The 22,651-nt window shown below is 50.9% G+C and overlaps 4 protein-coding genes across 4 annotated transcripts; 2 read left to right on the forward strand and 2 right to left on the reverse strand.

Annotated features, from left to right (window-relative positions):
- Nucleotides 1–4,207: 4,207 nt before the first annotated feature.
- Nucleotides 4,208–6,976, reverse strand: TyrRS (Tyrosyl-tRNA synthetase). Its single transcript, XM_003739602.1, has 8 exons — nt 6,917–6,976; nt 6,662–6,819; nt 6,292–6,428; nt 5,990–6,202; nt 5,618–5,807; nt 5,082–5,458; nt 4,633–4,974; nt 4,208–4,504 (listed from the first exon to the last, which is right to left on the reverse strand). Exons 2-8 carry the CDS (start codon nt 6,735–6,737, stop codon nt 4,262–4,264), a joined length of 1,578 nt encoding a protein of 525 aa, XP_003739650.1. The 5' UTR covers nt 6,738–6,819; nt 6,917–6,976; the 3' UTR covers nt 4,208–4,261.
- Nucleotides 6,977–8,466: 1,490 nt separating this feature from the next.
- Nucleotides 8,467–11,504, forward strand: vap (RAS p21 protein activator vap). The gene has a single exon (XM_003739664.2). The coding sequence runs from the start codon at nt 8,467–8,469 to the stop codon at nt 11,146–11,148; it is 2,682 nt and encodes an 893-aa protein (XP_003739712.1). The 3' UTR covers nt 11,149–11,504.
- LOC100900479 (disintegrin and metalloproteinase domain-containing protein 10) lies at nt 11,231–17,942 on the forward strand. The gene is given in 15 exon segments (XM_029113342.1): nt 11,231–11,319; nt 13,031–13,152; nt 13,256–13,453; nt 13,456–13,608; nt 13,962–14,084; nt 14,243–14,521; nt 14,778–15,043; nt 15,173–15,301; nt 15,454–15,631; nt 15,800–15,969; nt 16,080–16,247; nt 16,473–16,715; nt 16,825–17,052; nt 17,443–17,740; nt 17,878–17,942. Coding segments are annotated over 15 exon segments (2,709 nt in total).
- A 707-nt stretch (nt 17,943–18,649) lies between these two features.
- LOC100903970 (uncharacterized) lies at nt 18,650–21,831 on the reverse strand. The gene is made up of 7 exons (XM_003739605.2): nt 21,757–21,831; nt 21,586–21,634; nt 21,257–21,507; nt 21,112–21,147; nt 19,598–19,624; nt 18,940–19,488; nt 18,650–18,853 (listed from the first exon to the last, which is right to left on the reverse strand). The coding sequence occupies exons 1-7, from the start codon at nt 21,772–21,774 to the stop codon at nt 18,716–18,718; spliced, it is 1,068 nt and encodes a 355-aa protein (XP_003739653.2). The 5' UTR covers nt 21,775–21,831; the 3' UTR covers nt 18,650–18,715.
- Nucleotides 21,832–22,651: the final 820 nt, after the last annotated feature.

A 22,651-nucleotide genomic window follows, 5' to 3' on the forward strand; every position in this document is an offset into this window, starting at 1 on the left:
GGCACTCGACTGTGCCTTCACAACACGAGACGCGTTAAAAAGGGTATTTTTTCCAGAGCTTCTCCCATAGCATCGGAATTGTTTTGCGCGCGCTTCTTCGCCAAAGACCAGTTGCTTTCAGGAGGAAGCCGTGCCGTTCAACACGAAGTTCCGCCAGGAGCGAGAGGATTCCTCTGAAGAGCGACGAGGTGGCTTTGCGCGAGGGGCGGACCTCGCGGACCGACAGAGCAATGCCGGGCTGTGATTTGGCCAATCTTCCCTCCTGACACCTCCTGCTTCTGAATCTTGAGCCAGCCCAGAAGACACTGCCGACCCGTTCGGAAGTTATCGATGTCATTGTCGGCCACAAGTATTCTTCTTCCGTACCGCGGTCAAATTGATTTTCGAGGACTCGGCGGGAATCCTACGAGTGATCAGAGCGAGCGTCTCTGTCATTATTGTATCACCATGTCGCAAGCCTCATATGTCAGAATTCCCTGAATCCTGCAATGGATGGGGAAGCGGCAGAGAAGCCTGGACTGATTATTATCGGATCTTCCTCTCGTATCGATCTCTCTGAGTGCCTCTCGTCATCACGATTGGGGCTGTCCCTCCTGACGCCTTTGGACGGAGTCGACGATGGAATCATCTAGAATGCTCCTGAGGGTCCAACATTTCCGCTTTGAGGATTTTTCGTTGGTGCCCGAGTCATGATACACATTCCTGGCCTCGCATATGGTGAGAATGGATAATATTCGCGGAGCCGTGATCCTATCTCAAGTCCCTCGCGGGAGTTTCCGATCCACAATCTGGAACTTCGCGACCCTCGTGTGATCACAGGGAGCGAACTTCAATATTTCAAGCGAGGAGTTGACTTCCGGAGGCTCGGAGCAGCGGACGATAGAGTTTCGCGATGAGCTTTCCTGCTTATTGGATTCTGTGGCAGAGGTATCTTTCCTCGAAGAGCTCTCTCTCGCAATACTTCTAATGAGAGCATTTCTTGGTCCGTCTTGCTCGTCCCCGCTCGAACGGTGCCTCTCCCAGCAACAGTAATTACGTGGAGATTCGCAGGTCAGGTATTGGACGAAGAGCAATTTTCCTGACGATAGGGAGAGCGAGAGAGCAGAGCTGCTTTTGCGGGAGCTCGTTTGCATCTCCCCAGTTATCCGGTTCGACTCCGCGCGACGCTTGACACTTGACAACTTCTTGTTTCAGAGAGTGAGAGAACTTCGAGTCCCAGTGTCTGCTTCTCGCTACGGCCTCGGCTCACGGTCCAAAGCCGCGACCTCGGAAACTTCTTCAAAATGCTCCGAAGCTTTGCGTCACCGGTGGGAGCAAGTTGCCCTCGTTGTAGCTTCGGATCCTCTACGGTCTGAAGGGAATCATAACGAGCTGAGCTCGGAGCTCGCTATCCGGACACCCGCTTCCCTCCGAAGTTCCCTGAGTTCGATTCTATGTAGCTCCGAACGTCTTCAAAAACTCGAGGAGTTCTTCGGAATTGAATACGACCGGGTATGGATAAGGAGAAATTGGAGCTCAAAGTCTCCCAAAACAGGGGCTTTGGCCCGCTATGGGATCGCCGTCGCCTTGATTGATGGTCGGCTCGTTAGCAGGATGCATTTTGTGCGGCGCGAAAACCGGTGATCTCGAAAAGATCGGAGCCTTCATTGTCATGACAGCTCGATCCTGTGGAAACTTTATTTTTAGACTCTGTCGACCCCTTGAAGGGCTCGAACATCTGATCGTTCCTCGAGCGACGGTCCCCAGGAACAATTGGAATGGAGCCACGCAATCTTAGATTCCGCAGCCGCAGCAAACTACCGTGGACATTCCAATAGACGAGCAACCACAATGTCGACCTCGAAGCCGTTCACTTTCACATCCTCGTGAGCTGGCGAGGTCGTTAGAATTCCGTTTTGAACTCCGAGCTTCGAAACGGAAATCCATTGACTCATGAGCAGTGGCAGATTCACCCAGGAGGCTTAGTAGGCGATAGACTGGGGCGGCAGTTCTCGGGGGGCGGCGAAATCCTGGTTGGAGCTTCTGTGATCCACGACAACTCACTCAGTGGAATCAGAATTCGGCGAGGCATAGTTTCTTGGATGCCCGATCATCTATTTTGAAAAGAAACTCTTCTTCTTCCTCTTCTGGGATCGACTGAATAAGCGGGGACAATTCCCTAGTCCACGGATATTCAGGCTTTTTCTGGCATCGGAAAGGAATCTTAAAAACCTGGTGCGAGCGCCAGGGAGAATCGGGATTCATTCCCAGATGGGTTGAATCAGGGCGGCGGTCCTGATTAAGCCGGGGGGCGTCAAACTCGTGAATCCGCCGCTGCTCATGAGGACGCGATTCTATAATAGAAGTTTTGAAAGTCGACATTGGGGGGTGCCCATCTATCCGAACAAGTACGGTGAGGTAGGAAAACTGGAGAAGAGCGGATCCCCTATCAGTCTACTTGCGGCGTTCGGCGGAAGGCTGGGGCGGTTTCTCATTCCTAAGGAAGCGACGGTAATTCATTGCCTGAAAGGTATAGGAGCGAGTCGCCATGTCGGAAATCAGCCGCATGCGAGGACCCGATCTAGCCCCTCCCCAAGAGAAATCCTGCGGACGCCACTACCCAAATGTATAGGGGTATCTACCCCGGCGAATTCCAAACATTTGTCTTCACCTTCGAGCCACAGGTTTCGGGTAGCGGAATCCGATGGGCCTTGTTTTACGGAGCTCGGGAGCGAAATCACGATCATTCTTTGTCTGTCTGCTCATATCGGCCCTCTAGTCCCTCTGGTCGGGTTGATTTTCTCCATGCATGCTCGTGAATACCTTCCGTAGACGCGAATCGCTATATTTCCTCAAGCTGTCCATCAGTTCCCACCTGTGACAGGAATCGGGAACCGGCGGCCGAGGTAACACTCTGGAGGCGGGTATGATATTTTCTCGGCCCAGGAATTGATACGAGTAGGAGCAACGAACCCACGTCTCCTCACTCTTCTTCTTATCGGATCCGAAGAAAAACGGCTACTAACGTCGTCATATCTCACCCACAACTATCCCTTCCTATGGGGCACTTGAATGTGGAGGGAGAGAACTTCCTCTGCCGACGGAGAGTGTTCCCCTTGGGGATATCTGCTCTATCTCTCCTCCTTCGTCTTCTTCCTCGAAAGAAGTCCCTCGTCGATTTGCATATCAGTTCGAGGAGCCTACTGAAGGCTGCACCCAGATGCCGCAATGCTGAGCGTTTGGTCATATAGACGACCGTCTGCTCAGGTTCTTCCGCCGTAGGCAACCTTGGCGAGACACAGCGTTCCCTTGGATGCTTCTTTGCCTATCCTGACCATTCCCGGGGTATCTCACCACTGAAGGGAACCGGACGATTCACCCTGCCGCCTCAGACATCGCACGTTTCGATGGAGGTTCCTAGCATCACTCTCATATGACGTCTCATTACTGAGCATCTCACAGCCCCTGCGAGGAGCGAGGCTCCGCCGGCCAATGGCCTTCCTAAATCGATGGTTGTCAAGCAGTAGTGGACTCAAGAAGGGGGAGGGGGCTACCGGACAATCGTGTCCTCTGCGCGGATTCTGACTGTCTACACATACATAAGTCTGAAAGTAAAACTCAGGTATGAATCCGCTTCCCCGAGCATTACCCACCCCCCAACGGGAGAATCCGCCGTTGAATGACGGTCACGTACCCCCGTCCTACAGAGCTATGTCCTCCCGCACGAACAATTTGAAAGAATCACGGCTCAAGAGTCGAGCCCTGAATGGTGAGCAACATGGAGAGATTTGAAACTATCCCGAACATTTTTCTAAACTCTTTCTATCTCAACGTCTGAAAATTGACGCCGGAAACTAAGATAATATTCAGTCGGAGCGGAGCTCTTCAAAAATATGAATTCCTCCGAACTGGCTCTTGCCCACCCCGAAGCCAACGGGAATTATTCTTCGCGGGCGGGAAGTCTGAAAAGAGAGCTGGGAGAGGACCCTCTTTCCGAGATGCTCTCAAAGTCTCTGATGAAGCCCCGAGAGAATCCTCCGTCAAAGATTCCGTCAGGATTGATTGACATACGATTATCAATGTCCCTTTACACCAGACCATGGGGATTATGAAATTCCGTGGAATACTCGCAGACTTTCGAGTGTCCGTTCAAAAGCCGATTCATTAGCTCCGCTAATTGAGTTCCTTCCTTGCGCAGCATCGGGGATATTTTAAGAAAAAGAGACTCTTCCGGTGCGAGTAAGTTTATTAAATACCTGAAACCCTGAGAAGGAGTGCGCATTCATCGAATCGGAGCTCCCTTGAGGCTTTCTGCGGTCACAGGGTTTCCGTTGACCAAGAAAGCATTACCGCCGTATTCAGCCGTTAGAGAGCTCGAAACTTTCATATCGACAGAGAGCTTTTCCCAATGCTTCTTTTTAGGATTCAATACGTCAGGAATTCCACCAGGAGGTAGAGTTTCGTAACCTTCAATGAGAACACGATCGCCAACCTTGGCGTCTGTCGGTGGGCGTAGCACCTCGACCTGCAAACAGATAGGTCCTCGTTGAGATTAATGGTCCCGGGAATTGCCCCCTCCGCCCGGTTCTTCAGCCTTCATCTCAGATTGATATGAAATCAACTATTATCAGACCCTTCAGATGATAGACATACCTTATCCGGGGTGCTTGCACAGAGCACCATCCCTTTGCTCTCTACACCGCGCATTTTCGCCGGTTTCAGATTGCAGAGAACGATAACGAGAGAGTTCAGCAGGACGTCACGTTCCACTTTCCCTCGCAGGCCCGACACAACTGTTCGAGGTTGCAGCTCTCCGAGGTCGATTTTCTCCACGAAAAGTCCATCGGCGTCGGGATGATTATCGATCTCGACGATTTTTCCGACGCGGATATCAAGCAAAGAGGGGCTCGTTTCCTCTGCGGCGGGTGCGTTCTTGCTTGGCGGTGGGTATGCGTCTTTGCAAATTTTCGCCATTTCAGGACAGGTCTCAAATTTCTGGAAGAGAAAACGAATGATTCTCCCATTCCGGAGTGGCTCCCCGAGAAGGGTTATTGCCTGCGGTAACTCCAAATCGACCCCGATCGATGTACTCGCGGACTGACCTTGCGGATAGGTTCTAAGAGCTTGTTGATTTCCCCCTCGACAAATCCTTTCAAATCTGCGGGATGCAACTTCAAGTCCGCGAAGTCTTTCTCAAGGGCGTCGTAATTTTCGTAAGTGATGTCACCTCCATTTTCTGGGTTTCTGTGCAGGACGACATTCTTTCCATCATAAATGGGGAAAAGCACATGTTTAACGAACGCAGTGAGACCATTGTCGTCTATGTTGCCCGGTTCGCAGAAGGCTTTCTTAAGTTTCTTCTTCACGTTAGCAGCCGAGTCGAGCAAGTCGATTTTGGAATCCTCTTCTGATGACGACATCTTGCCTCCGGCCAGACCGGGAACCATAGGATTCATGAGATGACTCCGTTTCACATAGCCTGAATTCACCGAAAGGGGGATCGTGAGTTTCGATGTCAATACATAGTGAGGCCGTAGATGAAGAAATACACGGCGCTTGCGCTTTCGAGAAGATCTCGATCCTCGCTCCGAGATAACCGTGATCGAGCAGGACCCGATTGTTCAAGAGAAAGACGTACCCAGAGCGGGGAGGTATTTTTCCGAAAATGTGAAAATTTTCCGTTGATCGACCCCTCCGAACTGAGCGTCAACTTTCAGATATTCTTCATCGAGTCCCTGAAGAAGTGGATAGAGCATTGCGGACAGGAGTGGGTGCTCCACCTGTTTGACTACTTCGGCCCCGGCTTTCTTCGCATCATGTTCTGTCACCTGTCAGGCGAAAATTTCGTCATCATTACTTCCCGATCTCGGAAATAGGGTGTCTGCAGATCGATTCTATGGTCTCCATTTCACCGACATTTTCGGTCAAATTTTTTCGTTATGCATGATGGCGAGATCCGATTATAATGCGAAAAGTTGCCCTTCCCTCGAGACAGCGAGGAGAATCTCACCATTGAAACAAGTCGATATACATCTAGGGAGAAGTCTCTCTGGAGCTGATAAGTACTGCCACGAACGAATTTCAGTTTGTCGAGAGGTACGCCGATAGATTCCAACATAGCCTTGATCACAGCCTCATAGTATTTCACTCGATGTTCTAACAACTCCCATGGAGCCTTCATGTTGTCCAGATAAGCATGGAGATCAGCGAAGAGCACAGTCACCTGTCGACGAACGCATCGTGAGCTCCCCAGTGGAATCCGAGAATGAAGACACACCTCATGATCAGTTTCGAAGAGGCACTCTTGAGTACCTCACACCCAGCTCTTAGGAAGTCGGCGATTTTGGTCATCGCGACGAAGTACGCCACATGAGGCTTTCCAGTCGTGGCGGTCCCCCAGTAAATCTTCAGGTCTCGCTCTTTCAGGATATCTTTTATGCGCTCCTCCCCTGCAATGTGAAATCAAAAAAATGATATATCATCGTTTCGAGCAACGGATCGGAACATTTCCTTTGCGCCATCAGGGAAACCGCTTACGGTACTTCGGGAAATTGTGAAGCACGGCGTATGTCATTATTGTTCTAACCCGACCCTTGATTGGTGAGAGAGCTCATCCATGTCGAAGATTTTCCTTCTCTGAATGGTACCCACGGTAGACATTATCCTTCGCTCTGGGACTCACCTAAGACTTCTTGGAGGTTGCGGGTGATCAGCGCGTATTTTTCATCGACCGACATCGCGACCCCCGAAGAGCCCATTGTCGATGGTGGATGATGAAACCGTGACCAGATGGAAACCCTAAACTACGCCGACTAATCGATGATCTTCGTCAGAGACCTTCTGTAACGAGCGAGGGAAGATTATTCATGCGTTTGACGCTCGAGAGCCGTATGCCAATCATGTGAGATACAAATACAAATGATAGAGCGCAGCCTACTTCGGGTTGGGTATCTTCGGGCCAGCACTAGTTATGGTGAAAGAGCAGTCGCCGCCGCCGGGACACGAATCGAACACGCGTTCGAAATGTTTGAAACCGGTGTTTACGTCTAAAGACCTCCTGCTCACGAAGAACCGGGATGGCTCCGCGTACGAGTGTCGTCGCGCGCTGAGAAACCGGAGCTCGTACACTTTTTTCCTTGGCGAGACGCGTCGCTCGGGCGCCGGAGGAGGATCGCCATCACTGCGCCGGATGCCCACAGTGAATATTTGGAGCCCCGAATCTGGACGCTTGGCTCGATCGGCACTCTTTCCTGTACTCAACTGGAGGATATTGGTCTCCCATCTATCGAGAAATATGTGGAAGGACTTCGCGGAACGACTCGCGGATTCGTTGGAAAGAGACCTCGGGTCACGATCATTATTTCTCTGCGTGCCTCTGCTTTCGAGATCGGATCCGTTCCGAGGATTCCAGCGTCTCCTCTCTGAGGAGTCTTATTCGGCTCGGTCCGGGTACAGCGCGCTGAAGCAGACCGATAAGGAGCATGTGAGGATGCTTGCAGGAAGGGAGACGGGTGAAAATTCAATCAGCGCGATTTTGGAATATGAAATAACCCAGTGCGGGAAGCAGGAGTCGAGAATCATGCGAGGTCCAGACATTTCATTGCGTCTAACGCGGGGACCGAGATTTTCTTCACGCGGTTCTCGCTCATCATCACTAATTTTGGTCTGGACCTTCCCATCGGTTTTTCGCAGATCTTCTGGTGCGGTTCGCGAAATGTAGCGATGTTCGTGGTAAAGGAAGAACCGTGTTCGAAAAGTCGTTTAGCCAGGAATGAATACATACTGAAATACCGAGTGCTACCAACGAATTCAGTCGACGGTGGTGGATTCATGTGCTCCATCCGGCTCAACAATCCGCGTTCATGGAATCTCCCATCATTCCATTCCTATTTTGCTCCTCTTGAAAGATGTCCATGTACCTATATACATAAAATGAAGTCTCTGGACTCTGGACATTCTCAGTCATCATCTCCGGCAAGCGGAGATCATCATCATCAGCGTCCCGCTACTAGTCGTCTGCAAGCCTTCATTAGTTGGAATTAGCGTCGATGTACCTACTTCGCTACAGGCCGTCGTTCCGGATTCCCCACCACGTCCAAGTGAGATGAGCTTGGTGCATATTGATCCTCCCTCTTACACTTAGGAATCGCGAGCCTGAAGGATGTCCACATTTGGGAGAGGGCACCGAAACTGTCAACAAACCTTCGAAGATTTCGTGTTGATGCTCTCTCTCTTTTTTCCTCTGACGGCCGATGTGACAAGTTTCCTGTGCCATTTGTAAACAAGGCCGACAAACACTGAGTATTTCTGGAATTGACCTCAGCGGCTCTACGAGAGTTACCCGCCGTTCGTTAAAGAGTCGCCGGAATCGTCGTCATCGTTCGTGGGACTGTGAGTGCCAACAGTTCGGGCTTGTGTCAGAGGCGGTTGAGTGAAACGAACCCATCTGATCAATGCAGTAATCTCGTATCAGAAGCCGTCTCGACCATGTCCGGCTATTACAACGTCGAGTGCAGCACAACGAACTCGAACGAAGATGACTACGACCCTTTCGGTTCGACGCCGAGTCAGCAGCCGAAGTCGCTTCCTAAGAAGGAACTCCTGCCACGCGCTCAGTTCTTCCACGGTAAGATCGACCGGCACGTAGCCGAGTGCCGGCTACAACAAGCGAATCAGAGGGGTGCGTATCTCGTGCGACAGTCGAAGAACGGATTTGTGTTGTCATTCCGAGGCCATTCCGGAATCCACCATTTCCGGATCGCTGCCGTGTGCGGCGACTTCTACATCGGTGGACGTCGATTCTCGACCCTGTCCGAGCTGGTCGGCTACTACACGCATGTGTCGGACATCCTGAAGAGTGAGAGGTTGCACTACCATGTCGTCCCACCGGAGCCTGCACCTCACAACCGCAAAGTCGTCGCCATACTCCCGTACAATAAGCTAGCGGATACCGACGAACTATCCTTCAAGAAAGGCGACGTGTTCGAAGTCGAGCAGGACATGGGGGACGGATGGCTATGGTGTAAGAAAGTTGAAGGCGAAGGGCTCAATCCCAACGAGGATTTACCTTCCGGTCTCGTGTACCACGAGCTCGTGGCCGACTTCACGGAAGAGTGCTATCCTTGGTATCATGGTAGCATCTCCGCTGTCGATGCGGCTGCGAAACTCGTCGAAGGGGGCGAAGGAAGTTTTCTCGTTCGTCCGTCGGATCGCTCTCCGGGAGACTACTCGATATTCCTCTTCATCAACAAATCAATCCAACGCTTCCGCATCGAGAAGAAGCAGAACACTTTCGTTATGGGCGGCAGATACTTCGATACTCTCGAGGCAATCATTACAAGGTATAAAACGGAACACATAGCCGAAGGTCATTGTTTAGGAGACCCTATCCTTAAAGCACCGCAGTTCGGGGTGCCGAACAGTCAGGCGAAAGTCGAAGAGATCTATTCGACTATCCAGCAGCTCCGGGAGCAGAACACGCGCACCTCGACCGCGATGAAAGGCTTCCTCCACAAGAAAACTGTCGATAACAAGAAATGGAAACAAGCCTGGTTCGTTTTGAACGCGGGAGAAGCGATGCTATATTTCTACGACAACCCTCACCGAACGAAACCCAGGGGTATTATCGATCTCGGTTGTTCGGGCCTGTACGCGGTCCACGACTCACTGTTCGACCAGCCTCATTGCTTCCAATTAGTGGAGCGAGCGTTGCCTTGCCTCAGCACGATCTACTATCTATCCGCACCGGACGGTGAGGCGGCTCAGGACTGGTACACGAGCCTCTCGAAAATCTGCAACCCACAATCCGGCCAGTTACGACATATCTGCTCGATGAAAGTGTGCCTCATCGAGGCCAAACGTCTTCCGCCGCTCCTGGTCCTGAATCCGTTCTGCGTGATGTCGTTGGATGATATAAAAATAGCGCGATCTCAGGTCAAATCAGCGCCGGATCCCGTCTGGGAGGAGGAATACTGCCTCGACGATATTCCCTCAAATATAAATAGCTTTACCGTGACCGTTTGCTCTAAAGGCAAGAAGGACAAAAACGCTGACATGGCTCAAGTCATTCTGGAGCTCAAAGACATGTGGACCATGGAGCCGATAGATAAATGGTACCCGCTGCAGGGAGTATCTCCTGTTTTAGAGAACTGGGGCTCACTACATCTGCGAGTCCATTTCTCCAAGGAAGTCATCCTCCCTATCAGCGAGTACGCAACGTTGCGTCAGCTCCTGCTTGAAGACGACTTCTCGCTGGTGATGGAAATTCAGGAAGTGTTCTCAAGAGAGACCTCGCTGCTCGCCAAGAATCTTCTGACTTTATTCATAGCCGAGAAGAAAGAAGCGAAACTTCTGAAAGCTCTGGGCCTGCGCGAGATCGAAAACGAAACGGATGCCAGTATTATGTTCCGTGGGAGCAGTCTTTTCACGAGCATGATTGATCTCTACATGAAGAACGGCGCCCTAGACTTTATTCGTAGCTCTATTTCGGCTCCGGTAGCCTCGATCGTCAACGGGAAACAGTCCTGCGAGCTCAATCCTGCGAAGCTGGACTCTTTGCACGACGCGTGCACGAATGCCGAACATCTGCTGGCGATGTTGGACGACTTCACGGAGAAAATCTTTGCATCCGTATACCAGTTACCTCTTTGCCTACGTTATTTGCTGGCTACATTCCAGAAAGCTATAATTAAACGATGGCCCAACGAGCATCTCCTTCGAACTCAGGTCATATCGTCGTTCATATTCCTCAGACTTTTGTGTCCGGCGATAATAAATCCTCATCAGTATAAAATTGTAACCTCGGCGCCGTCGCCGATGGCGAGTCGCAACCTGATGCTCGTTGCGAAATGTCTCCAAAACCTCTCGAACCTCGCCGAGTTCGGCCTCAAGGAGCAATGGATGGAAGTTGTGAATCCGTTCATTCTCAAGAATAAGTCTAAAGTGATAAGATTCATCGAAGAAATTTGCGCCGTCAATACAACCGATGTGCCCAGAGGGATGGGCGAGTGTGGAGCCCTCAAGGATACGGCGCGCGCTCTCGAATCTATTTTCAGTTTAACGATGTGTCATCTGTCAGAGGTCAAGAGCCAACCCCGACTCAAGAAACTTGCCATGGTGTGTGAGATGCTAGTCAAACATAAAGAAAAACTAGAAGCTCCTTCGACATGAGCTCGTGAGCGACATCTCAAACGTAAACGAAATTATATTGTCGGATAGGAGTTTCTCGTACTCAACGAACGATCTTTTAAACATGCCAAACGAACCGCTTTATCATTTCATCATAGCTTTTGTGTACACGGACCCCGCGTCCTTCAGGCTTAGGGTGTACTTGACATCTGTGTATTCGGCATGGGCTGAGAACGTTACAGCGGATGAGCGATCATCCAATGAATCGACACTGTGACCAGCCGTAGAGGCCAAACGCGGCCCATCGTGAATGTGAACGTGGTATTATTTTCGGGGAATGTAGTCTCATATCAATAGCAATTACCGTGCCATTGTGCCACACTCATGTGTTCTGATAGATAGAAGATACGGCTAAGGGGACTCTGGGATCGCACCCGAGGTCACAAATACATACGTAGAATCTCTATACATTCGAGCAGCTCTCGTGGATGTATACCAACATAGATCTAAATATATAAATTGATATACATAAATATACGAGATTGAATAAATGAAATTCTTTGAGCTATGCAATCCTCATCGCGGCGTTTCCTTTCCTCCGGGTGACAGTGATTTTCCCAAGGTTGCTCCGTTCCCGCCTTTCTTCGTCCAGGTTTCTCGAACGGCGCGATTCCCGAAACTCGTGATGGAAACGAGTATCCTCGATTCTATATTGGATCGAATTTCCCGGCGAATGTAGGGATCGCCTCGCTGAATACGATGGCTCTCTCCTCTGCGCAATCTTATCATTAGAATATTAGATCCTTCGGAGGCTTCGGAGAATCTAGTCCCGTCCTTGCTCCGGGATAGCTCCGGGGAGTTCGCGAAGCTGTGGCTCAACAATGTCCGTACCTTCCACGGAAAAAAAGAGCGGGTGAGGCCAAAGCTACGAGGGGCGCTTTCAGGGAGCGAGAGTACGTACCCCAAGATGGCGGCGAGATCCCTCAGCTGATCAGCCTTCGGCAGTCCACCCGAAGAAGCCCTCGTAAGGGCCTCTAATGGCAGATTCCGTTGGTCCTCTTTTTGTATTTTGAGGAAGGATCTGTCGACACCTAGCTAAATATGAGTTAGGATAGTTCGCATGCCAAGTGCGATGGTGGTCCCGGCCTCCGAAGGCCTTGGGACGATTTTTGCGACAGTACTCTGGCTGATATCTGCAGAAACTGGATTCGCTGCAAGGCCTCACCGATCACCACAATCGAGTTCCATATCACCATTGATTGAGTACTACGAGCCGTTGTTTTACGACTCCGCTCCGTTGAAGCTCCACGCCCGAACAAAGCGTGCTTCCGACGAGAAACGGGCTCATCAAGTTCCTCTGGAGCTATCGTTCAAGGCTCACAGAAGGTTTGTGCGCACAGTCCTCACTGAGTTTTGAGTTTCTTGCACGTCAGGTCGTTCTACAATGTATACGCCCGCAATTCGTCACTTCCCCACGCAGGGAACGGTTCTCATCGGCGGAGATCTGTCCGCGAGCGTATAATTCCTGCCCCCGTTCCTCTGACTGAAGCACCACAGCGCGGGAACCGAACCGTCGTCCCAAGTAATTTGTTACAAACAGCCGGACGTCGTTCTATAACAGAGGCCATTCACCGCGCTCCCCCGACGATCTTAGGTTCCTACATTCGACGTCAATCCACATCGCCATTCGCAAAGCTCGTGTAGGCGCAGGAGAAGGCACCGATTCCAGTTCTCACAATCAGCCGACGAGCTCGAAACGCTTGTGAATAGTATTCACTGAATACCCCCGTGGGCGATTCTCGGAGATACTCGACACGGCTCTGAGCCCAATCCGATGCGAAACGACCGGAAAAATCCAAAATAGTGAGGACGGTGGGGCGTTCACTTATATATCGATTCAAACTGTCGCCTTCGATATTTGCAGAAAGTTCAAATTATTGCTGCACCCTGACCCAGAAGACGTTTTCGCTGCCGACTTCAAGGTCTTTGAAGATGGGGAACAAATGGAATATGACACGCAGAAGGCTGTCCGAGGACGCATTGAAGGTGGGCCATTTCCGTGAACTGCTCGGGAGCATTCGGAGAAGCCCTCCGGGCGATCGATGACGCTCTCGTGCAGGTTTAAACATAATCGCGACTTTCGTCTCAGGCGTCCCAAGATCGATTGTACAGGGTGTGGTGACGTCGGACGGTCTCTTCGACGGTGTCATCGAGGAAATGGACGAAATATTCTTTATTGAGCCCGTCTCGCGGTATTTGACAGCAATGCAGCCGCGTCAATCAGGTGGAAATACCACCACTAACTTCCACAGCGTGATATACAAGGTGAGTGACATCCGCTTCGAGCTCGTGGTCTCAGTCCTACGAGTCTGCATCGGAATATATCCGTGACGATCTCCCTCCTTCTCGGAGGTGTTGCGTCCTCGAGAGAAGTTATCCCCGCATCGCTTGCGATGAACGCATCGGGTGTCGTGAAATCTCAGCTCAGTCGCTACAACTTTCGTTGATACTCTCGAGAGCGCGGAAGTAGGCGTTAATTTACTTACTTGCTTTTCCGTGAAAAAGCCTCCGTGCTCGAGGAACTCGAGCTCCCGAGAGAATATTCCCGTACGCTCCCTCCGTCGTTCTGCTCCCTTGACTCTTTTTCTCTGTCTTGCCGGCAAGCTGCGAAAGCCCACGCTCAGCATCACAGATGTGCAGCACTGCAGAGACCCATTAAGATAGTCTCCAGCCGCCGTTTCTCAGGCACTCCAGAATAGGAAACAAGCTCCCTCAGATCTCTTTCCGAGGCAAATGGCCCGAATTCAACTAGAGCAGGCGGATATGATATCTTGGATTGCGTGGCCTCGTTGCAGGGTTCAGACGTATTTTTCCCGAAAATGCAACGTGCGGTTCGGTTTCGTTGGACGGGAGTCTCGAAACCTATCCCATCTCGGCAGATCGACATCATCTCCTGAGACGCCGGAGAAATGTCTCGGGTATGTTTCCGACTCGATGCTTGTTCATCTCAATCGTAGGCCCGAGTTCTCGCGGGTATTCAGGGGAGCCACACCGAGGAATTTCATTGGCCGGCCCCATCGGTGAAGGAATTTCAATCAAATTCACTCTCCTAAGATTATCACGCTCCACCAAACAGGTACTTCAGGAAGCATTGTCCAGGAAGGTGATATGCTCAGCTACCGTCGAGATGATAAGCATTCGTATAAAGATTATCATACGGAATACAACGGCGGTCAAAAGACCATGCCGAGAGTCTCCCTTGAGCGCGGTGAGAAACCGAGGAATAACCGGACTACGTGCTCGCTGTATCTCCAAGCCGATCATTTGTTTTACGAAAAAATGGGCTCGCGGGAGGCGTGCATCGAAAGCATGACGAGACACGTTCAAAAGGTCAACTCCATTTACAAGGAGACCGGTAAGAGTCATGATACTCGCGAGAATACTCAGAACTACCCGCTAGGGGCGAGGCGCTAGGTAGGAATAGTTGCCAGGATACTCCGATGAGACGTGAAACGAGAGGAGGAACGTGCGTCGTTCGCTGAACTTTAGGATTAGCTCAAAGAGTGGATTATCAAGCCGGGCACCTCGTAAGCTCATCGAGGAAATTCCCGAGATATGCTGTTGTATAAATAATTGCTCTCGAGAGTGAAAGCTTGTCTTGTCCACTTCAGACTTCGATCAAGACAACATACCAGACAACATATCATTTCTAATCAAAAGGATAAAGGTGCACACCACGGCCAGCCTTAACAGCCCGGATTATCGGTATCCGGAAAATTACGGGGTCGAGAAATTCCTTGAGCTTTTTTCCGAAGAGGATTACGACAACTTCTGTCTCGCGTACATGTTCACGTACCGCGATTTTGAGGGTGGCACATTGGGATTAGCGTGGACAGGTGATATGAAGAACGCGGGAGGAGTTTGCGAGAAAAATGGAGTAAGTACGATGCTGGTGTCTCTTCTTGGCGGGCAGTCGACGAGTCGACCTCAGAGAAATGAAAAACAGATGGAAGGAGATTCGGAAGCAAGAAGTATGAGGGACTGAGCGTTCTCCCTTACGCTGCAGCATTATCGGGGATCTCTGAAGAGTCTGAACACCGGAATCGTCACGCTTCTCAATTACGGGAAACACGTTCCGCCAATCGTGTCGCACGTGACCCTGGCACACGAAATCGGACACTCTTTCGGATCGCCGGTGAGTGGGGGAATACGCTCGATTGAGTTCGGTCCCTCCTGGTCACCGGGATCAATCCGTCCAGGACGGGTTCTGGAGTCAAATCGGAGCCGTCTGAGAGGGAAAATCTTTGCGGCAAGATTCCACCTGATGGATTTTTCGATGTTTTCCAGCATGATCCTAAAGATGACACTCTTTGCACACCCGGAGGAGAGCAAGGGAATTTTATAATGTTTGCTCATGCCACCTCTGGTGACAAGGGCAACAACAACAGGTTTTCGCCATGTAGTTTGCGCTCGATTTATCAAGTTCTCAAACAGAAAGCGATCAACTCGAAAGGATGTTTCATGGGTGAGGCTTTAAACAGTTTCTCCTCCGATGCAGCTTCATATTTTTCCCACTTATCGTACAGTGGTTCAGCGAGGATCTTCTCGTTGCGGAGCTACGCGGTCTACTTATAAAGGAGATGGTCACAAATTGAGCTCCAGAACGTATTAGCCCCTCATGTTTCTCCTACAGAGCCACAATCATCGATTTGTGGAAATGGCGTTGTTGAGGACTCAGAAGAGTGCGACTGTGGTTGGGAGGATGAATGCAAGGAGACTTGTTGTGTGCCTCAGACGGGAAGGACCAACAGTGACGAAGTTCCTTGCACGTTGAGGAAAGGTGTTGTTTGCAGCCCGAGTCAGGTGAGCCAAGACGCCTCGGTATTCGGATCCGTGCTGCCCAGACGCGCCCGAGCTTTCCGGTTCAGAGGTTGCGAAACTTCCTTCCCACTCAATTCGGGGACGATTTCTAGGGACCATGTTGTACTGATGACTGCAATCTCAAAATCGGAGACAAATGTCGAGACGACAACGGCTGCAGGAGCTCCGCATTCTGCGATGGAGGAGGCCCGAAATGCCCCTCGTCAATCAGCAAACCAAACAAAACTATTTGCAATGACGAGTTTGTTTGTTATATGGGGGTAAGTATTATGTTGGAATTAGTAGCCGTGATTGTTGAGCCTTGAGCGCGTGCGACGCGATGATGTCATGATTGGGGAGGTCCGGGGGGTTCGACCTCCGCCGCTGCCGTGATGATTGCGAAGGAAAATCGTCAAGGAGAACAGTGACGACGACGACGGGAATCTCTCGCTCAAGTCCGAGTATCGAAAGGTATCCCAGGTCGATAATGGCCACGTCTTCCGTAGGAATGCACGGGATCTATCTGCACTGCGTACGGCCTGGAGTCCTGCCAGTGCGATCGGGGAGTACACGATGCTCCCACGAAAGCTTGTGAACTTTGTTGTCGGTTGCCAGGCGAAGGACAAGCCTGTCGATCTTCTTTTGAGTGGAACACGCCTCCGTATGACGTGCCCGACCTCTTCGCGAAGCCGGGAACGCCTTGCGATCAGTACAACGGATACTGCGATGTTTTTCAGCGCTGCAGAGAGGTCAGTTGGAGATTGCAATTCGAAACTGTCGACAGAAGACAGTGCTTTCTCAAGCACGAGTTTGCCAGACTATACAAGTAACGGTACAGTTGTTCATTGCGCTCAGCAGATCGATCCCTCGGGTCCGTTGGCTACGCTGCGGAAGCTGTTACTTTCGACAAGAACCATATCTTCATTAACTCAATTGCTGACTCAATATGCTCCGCTCATGGTTTTCTCGGCGCTGTGTGTGTTTGTGCTGTTCATTCTGGCACTGCGCGCTCTTTGTCTGCCCACCGATGAAACCAACACCCTCTACTACAAACAAGGACTCGGTCTCAATCAGACTAATGATCAGGTACGGCAGGAGCTAAGTTACGATTGCTATTTCTTTGTGCGAAGCATTCATCGCAATGAGTGTTTCTCGTGTGGGCGTGGTTCGCCGACGAAAATACCTCGGCCACTCAGCTCCTCATGATTATTCTCTGGACGGTGAGCGGAGATTACTTACGTCACTCAGGGAGCCCGATCGCGCGACCCTTCTTGGTGCTCTGAGCGCTCTATCGTCTCGTTCTGGGTTTGTTCTCGAATATGAGTGGAATGTTCTGTCTGCAAAGGAATGGGAGCGGAATCCTGCGGGGGAGGAATCGCTGGCTTTCCACGGAACAAGGGCTCCCGCACACTCCACCATTAGCCGACTGGAAGACTGAGGGTCATCTCGCCGGAGCTCATTGATTATCGTTTTCAGGGTTCTTTACGTGGTCCGATAGGGATCACAACTCCAACTGCATCGACGGTCAGACCTCCGCTACGCACCGGTAACACTGTGAGCAGAATACTACTGCCATCTAGAAACCGATCGGCCGGACAACATATCCCAAGCGAGCAGAGCTCGACTCAAGCCACAGTCAGCGCGCATCCCCAGAGCTGTCTCCTCTCGTTGGCGGCGTCTAAGAGCTCCACAACAACGACCAAAGTTATCCGCAAACCAGCTGAGGAAAACTTTGACTCGCAAGGAATCGAACCGTCCACTTCAGTGTCCATAGGTGAGTGCAGCCCTAGTCGAATTGGGCGGAGAATGCGTCTGAGCCAATGATTTCAAAGCGAAAGAGAAACTCCGGAGATTGCAGCGTATAATAGATCTTCCGATATAAATACTGGATCTTCCGTTCCGATTTTTCAGCTGGTGCTCTTCGATCACGACTGTCTGCGGCGTTGAACGGAAAAACGCCTAAACGTTGGGTGTGACCTAATTGTTGATACTTTTAGCATTTTGAAAGAGTGGATGGATGAACAAGGGTGTATGTGAGAATAGGAAGGAAGCGCAATCATGATGTCTCGCCTTCCCGTGCAATTGAATGATCAGTTTTCATGTATAGACTCTGAGACTATCCGTCTCGTCGGAACGGGGGAACATCGTCACCATGTACTCTAAGTCTGTCTGAGACAGCCTGCATGTAATTTCATCAGAGCTGAGAGCATAATCGATTGAGATCAGCTCCGATTGTGACCACCGTTTCCTAGACACTTGTATATACACGCTGTCGGAATAGGGAAGCGGCGAGAAGACAGAAAAACAGAGAAGTATTATTATCGACGGGAGTATTACCATGAAAGATATCAATAAAAATTTAATTCATGTTTGAGCTTTATCGGCCGCATTCCCTCTGCTGAACGGAATAGGTCGAGACGTCTAATTCATCTTGGGGGATCGAATGAAGTTAATCTCCGAGCAGCTCTCACAACCGATCAATAATTCATCTGGACCCTTTCTGATTTGGCTTTGGCCCCGCGAGCCGAGCCGTACCGAAACTCTAAGACATGAGAGGACAACGAACGAGTTTCCTGCCGCCCTGCCATCACGTTTCACCACCTTTCTCGCTTCGACCGCCGATCAGGCGGAAGATTCGGACTGCTCTCGGTCGCGGAAACTCTACAGAAGGAAGACAGCCGGATTCTGGCGTGGACTAGTTTTATTGTCAAATACGCGAAGTAATTGGAACTGTCATTCGAGTTCGGCTTCAGCCGGAGTTTGCGTGGAGGAAGGCTTGGTTTGTACCGTGGACAGCGGGACCGGCGAACGTCTTGTGCTTGGTGAATCCAGGAGCGTTGACGGTATATCCGTGGGAGGGGGCAAAGTTCCCGCGGGCTTGAGGAGGCTGACCGGGGGTAAGTATTTCTCACTTGAGAATAATCGTCACACACCAATTACAAAACTAGACTTACTGCTTGAAACTTCACTCACCGCGTATTGGAATCGAGGGGGTTCCCGCTGGATGGTCGGGTTGAAGGGGCTTCCCGAAAGGCCGGACGAGCCGACGATTCGGCCTGTGTTCCCACCGAAATAGTTCGAAAGAGGAGCAGGAGCAGAACCTCCTCGATTGGAAAGACTCACAACGGTGGTACCCAAGCTATTGCGGGGCACCCCAGCACCCACAGCTTGTCGCGGGAGCGCCGCATTCGAGCTCGTCAGAAGGCGACGCTCTCCGATCACAGAGCCGGTCGGACCGCCAACACTTCCGACATTCGATAAAGTGAACGCTTTTTCAGTGAGCGTGATCCTAGGCTGAGAGGTGTAAGTGTTCGACAGAGGAACGTAGTTCGATGTGGCAGCGAACGCGGGACGGGGAGCGGCCAAGGCGGGTCGAGAAGCAGCGGCGGAATTCGAGGAAAGTCCCGCTCCGTAGCCGAAGGTTGCCGTGTTGGTTAGTCCAGGGGCGTTGATAGTGAACCCATGAGAGGCAGGGTCAGAGTACTGAGCCACCGCTACGCCAGCCAACGCAGTCAACACGTACTGCAGGCGGAACTTAGATTACTCGAGTACCTCAAGGAATGCGCCGGGCTTCGTATGAGAAGGGAGGAAAATCGAATGCGCACAAGAGACGAATCGGCCGTTCACTTACCAAAGGCTTCATCTTTGAGAAATGTGACTTGATTTCAGTACCTAGCTCGTGTTATATAGTTCACTGACGAGTCTGGGAGAGGCGGAAGGTCGACGTTAGTTTATCAGAAGAATTCGTCGAATATTCTGCCGATTCACCGCCTCTCAGATTTTGTCGAGCGTCATCCTCTCCCTCGTCAGGGTTGCCCCTTCGGATACGTTAAGCGGGCACCGAACTATCAGTGCGCATCTTCTGATCTGTTGCGTCCAAATAGTTAGCGTCTGGATCCGAGACAGAAATTAGGGACAAGCTGGATCCCGCAGCTTCTTCTTGAATGACGTAATGAGGATTCGAATGGATCCAGGAACCTATGAATTATCGGGATTATCTCGCCTTCTCTCTCGATCATCCCTAATTTTCTGTCCCTCAGACATTGGGGTGGTCGCCCTTGCTTATGCCGTCTAATGCTCCCTAATCTAGCTATTGACACATCGCGGCCCAAGATGGCACGTGTGGACAATCTGGCGCCCGGATATTCCATGCGGGTGCTTGGCTGAATTTTTGAGTGAAGATCGCCGCAGATGTCAACACCTCAAGGTTTCCGCTGTGCCTACGCACCATCGGATACTCGAATACTCTGATACACTTTCGACGGCATCCGGGAGCAAATCAGGCTTCAATGCCAAACGTGCCATACTTATCATCGATTCGGTCTGAGATTCCGGATGAATCCCGAGAATTCCAGAAGAAAGTCTCGCATCAAACTCTTTGCGCGCTGAACTTTCCGGAGAAATACCACGACACAATCCCGCGGTATTTGCCGTCGTCATCAAGCTCCGATTCCATCAGAGATTCGTCACAAGAGGGAAACGAGTTTCCTTGTATGAAATTGGGGACTCTTCCCAACAGTCCCTGAGCTCCATCACTCCGGAGCTCACAGCGCTCGTTCGAATTGCGGCGGAGCGCTCAAGCGAGCTTCTTCAAGAGCTTATCGCTATAATGCCGTGTAGCTCGGTAATCAAAGGATCGGACGTGGCTCGACAAGTGAGCAGAGTGTTTAGTAGGACAGTAACTGACTACTGTTTCGCCTTTATTGCACTATTTGGTTCTCGAGAGAATTATTGCTGTAAGTTGTCGACTGATGTGAGCAGAATCTTAAATAGAAGATCGTCACGACGCTCCCCGCAATCATCTGATTCGACATTTGTCTTGTGACGCGATGTCTGACGCTGAATACCACGGAGTTTCCCCGGGCTCGATACTGTCGGAGACGGCTGACAATTTCCAGAGGCATACCCTCATGCCATGGAACGGACGGGGAACCAGAGTATCCTCGAAATATCCCGGGGAAAGGCTCTCGCCATTTTTCTCTCTTTACCTTTCTTTCTAACGAAGATAGCCTCAATTCCCTCTCAGGAATCGAGCTTACACATGAGCGATATCCGAGAGTTTTGGGCCTGCTGAGGGATAGAGCTAGTGAACGCTCGTTTTCTCTCGCTTCCCCGGTTGGCAATGTGATTCCCAATCTTTCAAACCCGCGGAGAAGTGACGGTATTCTGGAAACGCGGAGCCTGCGAATGAGAGAGGCACAGATAAAACACCATCCGAGGAGTATCTCCAAGAGCAGCTGAAACCCAGCACAGAAAACAGGATAGGTCCCCTACCTACGAAGGACTTTACCTTGTAATAGAATCTCTCTCCTCGCAAAGTTGGATTCTGAGCGTAGCTCACTGGGCTCCTTCTTCCCTGGTATAAATTCGGCATGTACACCGGAGCTTGGAAGGCGGCCACATTAGAGTACGACCGGAAGTTCTGCGGAGCCGATCCATCGAACTTTGCGTAGGGATTCACGTTCCTCATGCTCCTTGAAGGCTTGTAGCCTATAGCTGTGCGCCCGATGCTCACGACATTATGTGCAGGAACGCCGAAGCCTTCAAGAATATAGAATAGCCCTTATAACAGAACTTTCTTCCGCAAACTCTCTGATTCATTCGAAAGAATCACCAAACCTTGTATCGCGATCGCCATGCTCAATAGCAGGAACGACATCAACAGGATCTGTAAAACATCAGGACGAATCCATGAGATCCAGGGTTGAAGACTGAAGAGAGATGAGCGCCTAGAAGTTTTATGATGCTGATTTGGGCTACTGCGAGGAACAGTCGAGCTGGAGGGGATACCTCATTCATCGTCTTCATCGCGCGGAATTTCCACCGAACCAGTTAGACTTCAACACCTCTGACTGCTGCTCGATATATTTATATACTGTTTCTCCCGATCATTTGCGTCGGAGGGAGGGTGTTATCGGCTCTGGAGTACTTATCTCCTTTATTGGATTCATTATTTTGCGTGGAACGAACCTCCATATCGACGAATTCCAGAATCGCTGGGGACCGTCAACAGAGTGACTCATCCAGAGGACTACGGACAATACTTTGCGGCGTGGGCGTGGGAATATCATTTGTTCCTTATTATGAGCCATTTACCAATTTCTCTACAAAGAGAATCCTCTCCTTGCCTGTCACGATGTATCCGTGGCAGTTCGAGCCGGCCTGTCCATGAGAAGTGAAAGAGCTGAGGATCAGGTCCCGCAGGATTTCCCAAATGTTCTTCCTATTCCGAGCAGGAACTCTGCGAGACTTTTGTCAACGGGCTGATGGTTCCGGGGTCTGAGACGGGGTTGAATTGATGATTGATCGGAAAGGTTTGCGTTAAGGATAAGCCGCCGTCCCAGCAGATAGGGATCAGCGCCGAAGTATTTCGAAGGTACCTGCGCCGCTCCGTCTGCGATGCGAATGGTTTAAGCTTCATAACTGATCCGCCGATTCTGGATCGAAGTCTCATTCGTGAAACTCAATGACGTCCCACCGGAGATCACAAGGTGCCAACGTAGGCATGTTCGCGATCCGATGAACAGGCGCCGCGATGACGGGCCACTTTATTTTTCTTCAATGCCAGTCGGAATCTTGAGATCGAGCACGTAGACAGGAGTGAGCGAGAAAGAGACGTTCAGGGAAAATTCCTGGGCAAGCAAATCAACGGAACTCTGATTGCTATCGCATATCGCTCCCTAAG

Source organism: Galendromus occidentalis, unplaced genomic scaffold (assembly GCF_000255335.2).
Source record: "Galendromus occidentalis unplaced genomic scaffold, Mocc_1.1 scf7180000076574, whole genome shotgun sequence".
In the NCBI taxonomy this organism is placed as follows: Eukaryota; Metazoa; Arthropoda; class Arachnida; order Mesostigmata; family Phytoseiidae; genus Galendromus; species Galendromus occidentalis.

Coding starts and splice junctions, on each gene's coding strand:
- TyrRS (XM_003739602.1), bottom strand. CDS start 6,737: ATGGGCTCTTCGGGGGTCGCGATGTCGGTCGATGAAAAATACGCGCTG. Junction 6,429..6,661: donor CAACCTCCAAGAAGTCTTAG/GTGAGTCCCAGA, acceptor TTCACATTGCAG/GGGAGGAGCGCATAAAAGAT. Junction 4,975..5,081: donor TCTTAGAACCTATCCGCAAG/GTCAGTCCGCGA, acceptor TTTCTCTTCCAG/AAATTTGAGACCTGTCCTGA.
- vap (XM_003739664.2), top strand. CDS start 8,467: ATGTCCGGCTATTACAACGTCGAGTGCAGCACAACGAACTCGAACGAA.
- LOC100903970 (XM_003739605.2), bottom strand. Junction 21,508..21,585: donor CATGGCGATCGCGATACAAG/GTTTGGTGATTC, acceptor ATATTCTTGAAG/GCTTCGGCGTTCCTGCACAT. Junction 19,625..21,111: donor ATACCGTCACTTCTCCGCGG/GTTTGAAAGATT, acceptor ACTGAAATCAAG/TCACATTTCTCAAAGATGAA.